General features: G+C 45.5%; 1 protein-coding gene across 1 annotated transcript in view; it reads left to right on the top strand.

The window, feature by feature from the left end:
• TLN2 (talin 2) overlaps nucleotides 1-11,004 on the top strand; it is a 401,255-nt gene that overhangs the window by 330,207 nt on the left and 60,044 nt on the right. The window contains exon 43 of the mRNA XM_054565330.1: nucleotides 2,659-2,829. Coding sequence (XP_054421305.1) covers nucleotides 2,659-2,829 — 171 coding nt within the window. The remainder of the gene's footprint in view (nucleotides 1-2,658; nucleotides 2,830-11,004) is intronic.

Raw genomic sequence — 11,004 nt, 5'->3', positions numbered from 1 at the left:
TCCCTGGCTGCATCATACCAATGCCTGCCTCCGTGGGCACACTGTCTCCTGCTCTTCTGTTGTCTTTCCTAATTCTGTCTCTTGTAAGGATACTTGTCACCAGATTTAGGGCCCACTTGAGTAACCGAGGATGCTCTCATCTTAAGATCCTTAAGCAATACCTGCAAAGACCCTTTTCCCAGTGAGATTGCGTTTACCGGTTCCAGGGATTTGGAAATGGATTGTGTGCTCTGGGGGCCAGGATTCAACCCTGTCTGCCACATTGGGCTGAAGGAATCAAAATTACACACAGAATAGTCAAAATTCTCTGTTTGATTTCAGTGCCAGCCCAGGCGAGGACGTCTCCTGTCGTGTCTCTCAAAAGCAGACTTTATTAGCTCCCTAAATACAGGAGAAAGCTCGTCCCTTCAAAAACCTTTGTCCCCAGTATGTGAAGAATCATGACACATTTGAGTGCCTACTGTGTGACAGGCATTATGCTAAGTGTTTTCACGTACATTAATCCTTCTACCAACCGTATTGAGCTTAGAGCTACTATTAATCCCAACTTTACAAAGGAGGTAACTGAAGTTTTATAATAGGAGGCAGTTTGCCTATGATTTCTCAGTAAGGAATTGGCAGGGAGGGTTCCGAAATGGTGGCTCTGAAGCTAGAGCTTCCCTCCGTCACCCAGCCGTCCTCCCTTCATGGGGAGGTCAGGCGCCGGCCCAGCTGTGGTTAGCTGTCCTCAGCATGCAGCAACCCTTGACGTGTTACATTGATGAAATGTACTTTTAAAGTAATAAAACTAATCTAGAGACCGTGTAAGACTGGAATTCTTTGACTCCTGGAGTACATGTGGGACACATCCTGAGTCCGTCCCCTGATGACCATCAGTGCACTGTGTGCCCTTTTGTGGCAGCTCCACTGCCTTTCCTGGGCAAGAGAAGGAAATCCGGTGCCAGCGTGTGGGGCTGCCGCCTGGGGTTGGCCGAAGCAGGGACGGGAGGCCGACACGCAGCCAGGCCGTGCGCCTCGGCACCACTCACGCCTGCCCAGAGGATGAGGAGACCCTTTAGAATTCATACAAAGCTCCGGAAGGGCCAGCAGCAGGCCTGCGCAAGTGCTTTGAAACCTGTCTGTAAGATAGCTGGAATCAGAGATTTTTTTAGAAGAAAGCATGGTGATTGCTGGCTGACAGCCTTGTCTCCCTATTAGCTTTAATATTTTGGAGCCCCACGTTGCCCCAACCACCACCACCACCGCCACCCCTGAGCCCCCCATCGCCTGCTCTGTTTCTAACCCAGTGACCGCCACTGCTCACGTGAAGTGGGCTTCCTGCCTCCGTCCCCTTCCCACTCTTCTTCCTCCCCGTGATGGGAAGGAGCATGAAGGGACTTGCTGCCTAAAAGTTAGAGCTTAAATATGTTTGATGGGAATAACTTAGCCAATAGCAATTGTCACACAAAAGGAGGAGTTGAACGGATAACTGTAATCAGTGTCATTGTGTTTTATCTGAGTGGGAATAGATTATGATACCTGAAGTAAATACAGCAAAATGTTAAAATGCAATATTCTGGATAATTAGGCAGAGGAGTATTGCTGTGTTTTCTGGGACTTTATTTTAAATACTTTACAAAGCAACAAATACCAAACTTCTAAAATCCTATAGTGGAACTGGAAAGAAAATTAAAAGCAGCCGACAGCGCAGTGGTGGTCGAGACCCTGGGCTGTGGAGTGGGACGCCCGGTTCCTGTCTCACCTCCACCCCCGGCTGCATGAGGTTGAGCAGGTTACTTCACCTGTCCAAACCTCCCTTTCTTCCTTTGTACCGTCTCATTCAGTTGCTGTGAAGATTAGATGAGAAAATGTATGGTAAACTTTTAGAAGAAAAGCTGGGGTATGGGATGCGCCCAGTCAGTGCTGTGCCCCGTGGCCCTGCCGCACCCAGCTGGGGAGTTTGGGTGAGCACGTACGCGCCATCTCTGGTGCTGCCCGCCTGGCAATAGGTCTCTGCTGGAACAGTGGTGAGCTGTCGTGACAGGCTTTTTTGTTCTCCTGGGTTCAGCTAAATGTAAACAGAACATCTAGGCAGATGTGAAATTGTTTTTGCTTTTATTCCAAATCCACAGTTTGGTCAAAAATGCTCAAGGCAGAGGGCAGTTGGATTGGCATCCTAAAAACCGAGTGCCTTTTCCTCTCAGTCTTCTTTTCTCATCTGCCCTGCACCCCTCCCCCCCCTTCCTTCTTAGTCTTTGGTTCTTTCAAAAGCTTTTCTGTTTGTGAAGTTAAAATTAAAATTTGTAAAATTCTCACTCCTAACTCTGGATCTCAGAAAGGATTTCTTAGCTCTTCTGCCATGATGAGAGGTGAGACCAAGCTCCCCAGAGGATGTCGGAGTTCCCAGCAAGAGTTCGTGAATCAGCAAGTATTTTCAAAAGCACAGTAGAGCAATGACTGAATGAATAAGATCTAAGGATCTGATATATAACATGGTGACTGTAATTCATGGCACTGCATTGTATGATAGGGAAAAAATGACAAAAAATGGAGTTCAGCAGATCTGCCTCTCGTTGCAAGTCATTGCATCCCTGTCCCAGCCCCTCCCTTCCAGTGAGTAGGGCCTCTACAGCAGGCACATGTATTCACATGATGTATCTGGCTTTTTTGTCTTGAAAGGTGACGCAGCTGGCAAGCTACTTCGAGCCCTTGATCTTAGCTGCAGTAGGTGTTGCCTCCAAGATTCTGGACCATCAGCAGCAGATGACGGTGCTGGACCAGACCAAGACTCTCGCAGAGTCTGCCTTGCAGATGTTGTACGCAGCCAAAGAAGGTGGAGGAAACCCCAAGGTACAGCTGAGGTTGCCAGGGACTCACTTAGGACCACTGAGAAGCCATCGTGTTCCTCTGTATTGTGTCCCTCTGGGGAAAACGCCTCCAGTTCTTAGTTGGTGGCATTTGATTTCCAACTCAGAGGTGGGATGTAATCTTCTATTGGCCTTCCCAGGACCCTTAAGAGGAAAAACAAGAAATATACATATTTAATACATGTTTTAAGTTGGGTTTTATATCCCAACTTAAGTATAGATAGGGTTATAAAAGAATTCTGACAGCGTTAGATAGTAGCACACAGTCTGATGATATAAGTGGAAGGTGCAGAGTGGGGAGGCAGTGGGATGGGAGGATAGACTGGGCTGTGTGGTGACAGCTTTCCTCTTCCACACGAAGGAGTTTGGGCTTTATTGTAAGCAGTGAGGAAGGACAAAACCCACCCATAGTTTAGAGACACCATTCTGGTAGATGCATGAATAATGTCTTAGATGTGCATTTCCTTTATTCAGTTTTCCATTCATGTATCTGGCAACTATTAAGAACCAAATTACAGGAATGCTAAAAATATTAAGAGTCAACCAGTACCCTCACATTGTTCTGAGTCTTCTGGAAAAAAAAGGAGAAAAAAAAAAAAAAGAATCTTGTTGCTGAAGCCGTGGAGTAGAGCAGGAATAAGAACACCTTTTTGACTGTGGGGGATTAGCGGCAGGTGCCCCAGAGCTGGCCAACCCCCTTTGCACCCTCCCCAAACTGGAGGAGCCAGGACTCAGCTTCGGGACCCAGTCTGGGTGACCTCTTCTCCGGGGCTGTGTACTGCCACGTCTCCACATCTAACACCTTAACGAGCGCCTCATGAGATATGGTTATATACCAAGGAATGTCAGCTGTAAGTTTTACAGTGACATCTACTTGGAAATGGTCGTGGGAGACCAATGTGGAATAGTTTTCAGTGAATGACCTGAAGCATTGGAGAATGAACTAAGATGCGTAAAGGCAAGGCAGGTGTATATGTCCGTCCCCTCAAGGATGTCGTTCAACCTGTGCTCTGTCTGCAAATGCTGACAGGCTTGTCGCAAAGGACTCCTGGACACTACAAGTTGGCTTTTCGGTCCTTTCCTATGAGGTCCAATGCATACATTGAATTACTTTGGGTGCCATTCTTTGGGCAGATATTTACTAGGTGTTATTTGCTCTGTGTTAGGTGATGCATTATATGTATGTATGTTTATTATATGGTATGTGTATATGTACATGTGTGTCCCTGTTTGCAGAGAAAGAGTAGTTAAGTAGTTATCAGTAGCTTTGATTTGGTAAAAAATAGCACCAGCTTTGGGATCTGGATTCTAAAACATACTTGAATTTAAATCCCAGCTCTGCCTCTTGCTAGCAAATTACTTCATTTCTTTGTTTCCCCATCTAAACAATGGGGTTAATGATGAATATCTCTCTAGGATAGTAGTAGAGATTAAATGAGATAATGAGCCTGACATATGATGTGTTTGCGGGGGGAGGCGGAACGGCTTTCCCAGAACCTGGTGTTAATGAATCCTGTGTAACCTCACCCTTACCCCACTGAGCCCCTTCTGCCCACACCCCTACCCCACCAAGTTCCCTCCTAGATTCTCCTTGAAGGGCCGCTCCAGCTCTGCCTCCAGCACTTGGCAAATACACAGTCTCTCCATTGTTGGGTGGTTCTAATTACTAGTTGTCCTTTCCCTCCACCAAAGTGGAGGTCTGCCCCCTGAAGCTTCTCGCATCTTCCAAACTCCTATGATGTCTGTGCCTGCTATAGTGAGCTTTGTAGTTGAAGCGCTATAATGAAGAAATCGGGCTCCCTTGGAAGTAGACTTCAGATATGTTCCCAAAAAAGAATGACATTCTGATTTCTCTCCTGTGTTGTGCCAAGAGGAGCAGTGACAAGAATCTAAAATAACAAGCTCATTGCTGGGGCCAGCCAACTCCACTTTCCAGATCGCTGTGAGTTGGTTAAGCGTGCCTTCATTGAGAACCCAGCCCTCTGTATCTTTGGGTGTCTGAAACTAGTGTGCTCAGCCAGCCTGCGTGTGTGATTTGGATGGGCTGTGTGATCAGGATGGGGTTTGCCGTTGGAGTTAGAGGAACCGGCCCTGGCTGAGGCCTGCAGTCATCGGAGGAGGCTTCACAGAAGTGGACTCAGCGCTAACCCTTTAAGGATCTTTAAAACTTAAACATGCAGGCTGAAGGAAAGCAGGCCTTCTAAAAAGCTTCTCAGCATGAACAGATGGGACAGTAATTTATTTCTGGGGCAGCCAAGGGCAAGGATGTGTTTTTGTAGGTTTTGGTACCTCGGTGTGGAGAAAGTACCCTTTACGTTTCCCAGAAAAGTCAGAGAGCCGTTTTGTGGTTTACTGCTGCTGCCCTGAAATGTGCTTCTGACACATCCCTGAGACATTATGGGGGAGCAGATCCTTCACAAACAGCTTTCACTTCTCCCCCAAAATGTGTATAGTTGACCCTTAAACTACATAGGGGTTAGGTGTGATGACCCCTTGCCTAGTCAAAAATCCATGTATAACTTTTGGCTCCCCAAAATCTTAACTAGCTGTCTACTATTGACCAGAAGCCTTATTGATAACATAAACGGTCAATTGGCACATATTTTGTATGTTATATGTATCATATGGGGTCTGTCCAGAAGGTATCCAGCCATATACTATGAAAAATAGAGGAAAGTATTTAAAAGATACAAAATACAAGAAATATTGTGTGTAGGACTATCACGCCTCAGTCCCCTTCAAAGCGGGCACCTTGGGACCTCACACAGTTCTCCCAGTTGCTATCAGCTGCCCCACCATATTTTCCTGAATCTCATTGACAGTCTGAAATATCTTCCTTTTCAAAGGTGATTTTAGTTTTTTCGAAACGCCAGAAGTCACAGGGCACCAAATCTAGGCTGTAGCAGGGCTCAGTCACCTGGGTGATTTGACGTTTTGCCAAAACACTCTGCACAAGACATGATGCATGAGCAGGTGTGTTGTCGAGATGAAGCTGCCAGTCACCAGTTGTCCATAGCTCTGGCCTTCTGAATCAACCAAATAGTTTCCATGGAGGAATGTTCAAGCTTAATGCAAAATATGATGCAGATTCGTGACTCTACTCACTCAGTCATTTTGAAGGTGACGGCCACACAGTACACATGCTCACTCAATGGGGTCTACAGTCCCCACTGACTAGTACGGTGATGTCATCATTGTTCACGCATGCACATTCCAGTCCCCTCTCCTTGCCTGCCAGGTTACATCAATGTCACACAAACCATTCTCATATTAACAATGGCTGAACTTTTTTCAGACAGACTTTGTATACTGTATTATTACAATAAAGTAAGCTAGAGAAAAGAAAATCATAAGGAAGAGAAAATGCATTACAGTATTTATTGAAAAAAAATCCACGTATAAGTGGACCCACACAGTTCAAACCCATGTTGTTCAAGGATCAACCGTACTTTGTTTAATATGAATGTGTAGATATACTGGCTTTTTTGTGCCGCTAATGGTTATCCCATTCTAAGTGAGATCCCATCTCACCTTCCCATGCCTTTCATTTTACCTTCTTTACAAATCAGAATATATTTGTATGAGATGTTTTCTTGGGAGGATTATATATAAGAGATACTCTCTTTCAGCCTTTCATCATCAAAATAAAGCAATCTGCACATTTTGTGCTTTGCCTCCCCTGTGCCATGAAATCAGCAATCTACCTAAATTACCAGGTACTCCTTTACATCCGAAAGGGAGAGAGATGTTCATCCCCTTTCCTTAAGGATAACCATCACAACCTGAGTATCTCACATCCTGTCAGATGTCGTATTTGAAGAGCTATTCTGATTTCTGTGGCTTTTTGATTCTGCAGACGGGGCCAGTCTCCTATGGCTCATGCAGTCTTCTCTTAGATTTCTTCTCTTTAATTTAATCACTCAAATTACCATCTCTGGCCTCCTTACCTTCTCATCTACCTAAGTAAAGATACAATTTCTTGGGCCTTTTGAAAGGGTCGTCTCTCCCTGAGGAGAGTCAGGGCAGCCATGGGCACTGCCTGGGTGGACCCAGTACCTGGGTGCAGTATGATTTGGATGCTAACTCCCTGGCACTAGGTCAGATTTCCCAGGTTAAGGGCACAGGTTCCAACTAGACTGCCCCCAGTTCAGTCACAGCTACAGCTCTGGGGTTCCCAGGCCACCCTTATGCTGACCAACTGGCGAGTTTTCACTACCCCTTAGGTTCTATAATTTGCTAGAATGATTCATAGAATTCAGGAAATCACTCTACTTACCAATATAGTTTTATGGAAAGGATAAACGCCAGCCAAAAGAAGAGACAGAGAGGATGAGAGCTGGGAGGGTCCCAGATGTGAAGCTTCATGTCCTCAGGCTTTCACCTTCCCAGCTCATCAATGTGCATCACCAGCTGGGGAAGCTCACTCTACCTTCACTGTCAAGAGTTTTTATTGGGATTTCGTTACATAGGCTTGATGGATTGAGTTCAGTCATATGACCAATGACTCAGTCTCTAGCCCCCTCATCTCCTTAGAGAGCACTCTACTATTATATTGTTCAAACCCCCAGCCCTCTAATCACATGGTTGGTCTTTCCAGCATGGCCAGCACCTATCTTAAAACTACCACGGGAGCACCAGAAGTCGCCTGGTTAGCATAAACGAATATGTGGTCTGAGGGGCCCACCATGAATGACAGAGACCCTCCGATTGCTCAGGAAATACTAAGGACTTAGAGGGCTCCCTCTGAGGAACCCTGGTCAGAGACCTGCCAAATATTTTACTGTTCAACACCAGGGTTGGGGGTTCATCTGATGGCAAGCCAACCAGGAGTTGGAAGACATAGGCAGACTGGACCGTGGGGAGCTCTAAGGAGCAAATTTGGAAACTGTGAACTGGCAATAAGTTCATGAGCAAGTGTAGAGCCCCCAGTGGCAGATAGACCTGAGAGGCGAGGGCCTGGTTGATGCTGACGTGCGGGGGAGGGCTCTGAGTGAGCATGGCGCAGCCAGTTTCTCGGAGCGGTGGCAGGTCCTCAGGCCCCTTGCCTTTGCCATGTGGCACTAGGGTGGCTTTTCCTTGTTTAAAAAGTCCCCTGTTTTGGGGGAACAGGCTGAAATCTCCCTTTTGGAGATGGCATATTCCCTACATTAAGGTTTATTTTTTCAGTAGCACTGAGAAATTTGTTCCGATCTAGCCATATGCTCATTTCCTTTTGATCAGTGACATAAGTTCAGCAGATGGCACGCTGGTCAGTGGCAGTTGTCATCCACCAGGTCTCTAAGCTCTAGTGCATAAGCTCCTGTTTCCACATGTGACTGTCCAAGGGCTTCCACCTTCCAGCGAGCTGTGGGGGTTAAAGGAGGTGAGCACATCAGCAATCAGCACAGTGCCTGGCATTGAGGAGTCCCTCTTAAATGCTAGCGGCTGTCTTTGCCATTGCTGCTGTTACATGGTCTGACATTTATTGTTGTTCCTGTAAAATAGTAAAATGCCAGACCCAAGATACAAGAGCATAGATTTTAAAACTGGTGTGAACGACACATTGGGCCGACAGGTTGGATCTTGTATTGTATATAAAGTACACGTGAATCTTCGGCATCTTGCCAGCATCGTCATGAATGTTGTCAGGGGTTCTTGGTCCCAGCAGGAGTGCTAGAGCATGCCATTGCAGCCAGGGGAGCCCAGTCGGTGGCTCAGGGTCAAGGGGAGGGGGGACAGTCCTGTTCTGACTCCCCCTAGCCATGTCTCTGCCCTCAGCTCTGTCACTTGTGCCTGTTTCACAGTATAAAAACAGATGGTTTCATTTATTTCTAAATGAGCCTCTCCAGAGGAGAACTTGGCACCTACGGCCTGTGAAGGTTATCCTTGTAAAAAACTTTTATGAAAATAAAATTTTCTCACTGGTTACTTAGCCCCACCTGGTGACTTCATCAGGCCCTTCATTTTCTGTGAGCACTGCGCTTCCAAAGAGAAGCCGAGTAAATTGTCTTCAAGAATCACAGTTTATAGGAGAGACCAGCTGGAGCGGGCAAAAGAGAACAGAAGACAGGCAGGAGCTGTGTGCCAGGCATTTTGAATACGGTTCTTCACCTCGTCTTCTGCTCCACATTCCTTCCCGCCTCTGGACCTTTGCACTGGCTGTGTTCTCTCTCTGGAAGGCTCCCCCTTCTCTTTCATCCCATCACCTCTACCAGCAACTGGACTTTTCCTCCAGGGTTCACCTTCAACTTGGACACCTCCTCTGAGGAGTCTTCCTGACCCTAGGCTTTGTTAGGGGCCTTTCCGAGGTCCTGTTACAGTACACTATTGTTACAAACAAGCCATCCTGAAATTTAGTGACTTAAAACACCATTTCAGTCCTATCTCTGGTGGGCCTGCAGATTCATAGAGCAAAGCATGATGGTTCTCATTTAGAGTTCCCCCTGTCATTGCAGTCAGACAGTGGCTGGGGCTTGAATGACCCTGAGGCTCAGTCACTCCCAGGTCTGGTGCCTGAATTTGGATTGAGGGGAAAAGGGAGAAGGTGAACAGAACCAGCTCTGCTGACAGAGGGAGAAAGAATGGACCTGTGAGAAGGCCAGTCCAGCAGCAGCCAGGATTCATGCCAGGGAGAAGGGGAAATAAGTCTAGAGAGAGGGGCTACCTCCCTGTCACCATTGAGGGCCTAAAAAACAGAAAAGGTGGATACCAACCAGTCTGGTAAAGAGTGAAGGAATCTTTGTTACTCACGGTTATTTTTCATTGTTATCTTCTAAAGTAATTTGAGTAGTAACAGTCAATAATGAATGTTTACATCCTGACAGAGTTGTCTCACGGATACTATATGTGATCCGCATAGTTCATATCTTGGCAGATATCATTATGGGAGAACTCTTCATAGTTCCCATGGCTTTTCAATACTGCAGACAGAGCTAGTTCCTATGGCTCACATACCCTCTTCTTGGAATTCTCTTTTATTTAAATCACTCACAAGAGCTGTCATTTACCTTCTCACTTGTTCCTTACCTTCTCATATACCAAAAGTAAAAATGCAGTTCCTTGGACCTTTTGGAAGGGTCACTACCCCCTGAGAGTGGGCCCAGGCAACCATGGCCACTACCTGCAGTGCCTAGGTGCGGTGCAGTTCTGATAATAACTACCTGGCATTAGGTCAGATTTCCCAGTTACGGGCACAGGCCCGAACTAGGCTACTCTTACTAGAAATGATAAGGGGTCTACACCATATGATCTCATCAGAATTCCACAGTATAGCATTGTTATAATTCCCATTTTGCTTAGGAAGCCAAACTCAGGGCCACTTAACTAGTCAACAGTGGAGCCAGAACTAGAATCAAGGTTTTCCTGACACTTCTCCCCACAGGACCTTGTCTCTTGCCCCTGTATCTTGCTACAATTTGTGGTATCTTTCACAGAGCCTAGCACCCCTTGTTGTTTCATCCTCGCATTCCTTCACTTATCTAGCTCCTAATATGTGGTTGACACACAGGTTAAACACCTGCAGTTAAAGCATCTCTAAGGTACTATCTAGGGGAATTCATGAACACCCAGGGCTTTGCCTGCAGAGCGTCTGTCCCTGGAGGACTTTCCTTATTCATTTCTCCAACCTCATAGCAGTGTAATTAGTTCTAAACTTGTTGGTCTTCTATAGATTTATGTCTCCTGTATCTACCTACATTTCCATAAAGCAATCTTATTTTTAGAAGGGGAATTAAAGTATGCTGGAAAGCTTTGAAGAGAAGTGCATCTAATGTGAACGCATTTTTCCTTTATATGAGCTTTTTTTTTTTTTTTTAATTAAATATGTCAACTTGTATATTTGGGAAACTGTGGCATTCTCTACCACCCCAAACATTTTTTTCAAATTGAATATGTCAACTTGTATATTTGGGAAAACTGTGGCATTCTCTACCACCCGGAACATAGTAACATAAAATTAGTTGTGTCATAAGGCTCTGCTTGATATTGCAGTTTTATTTTTTCTTTGCATTATAAAAAGATCTTTTTCTGTTTATTTTTCTGATTCTTATATATTTTTAAAACCAACATACAATGGTAATAAAGGAAAGGAAAAATATAGAATACCATAATGGGGATATAGTTTTGCACTCTGCTTTTTCAGGTTATTCTTAAAGGCAGTGAAGTGGTTCTTAAGAGACTG

Source organism: Pteronotus mesoamericanus, unplaced genomic scaffold (genome assembly GCF_021234165.1).
Source record: "Pteronotus mesoamericanus isolate MK-2021 breed Mesoamerican mustached bat unplaced genomic scaffold, CSHL_Meso_final contig_164, whole genome shotgun sequence".
In the NCBI taxonomy this organism is placed as follows: domain Eukaryota; kingdom Metazoa; phylum Chordata; class Mammalia; order Chiroptera; family Mormoopidae; genus Pteronotus; species Pteronotus mesoamericanus.
Note: the sequence above shows the minus strand (reverse complement) of the source record. Positions and strands in the feature narration are given on the sequence as shown.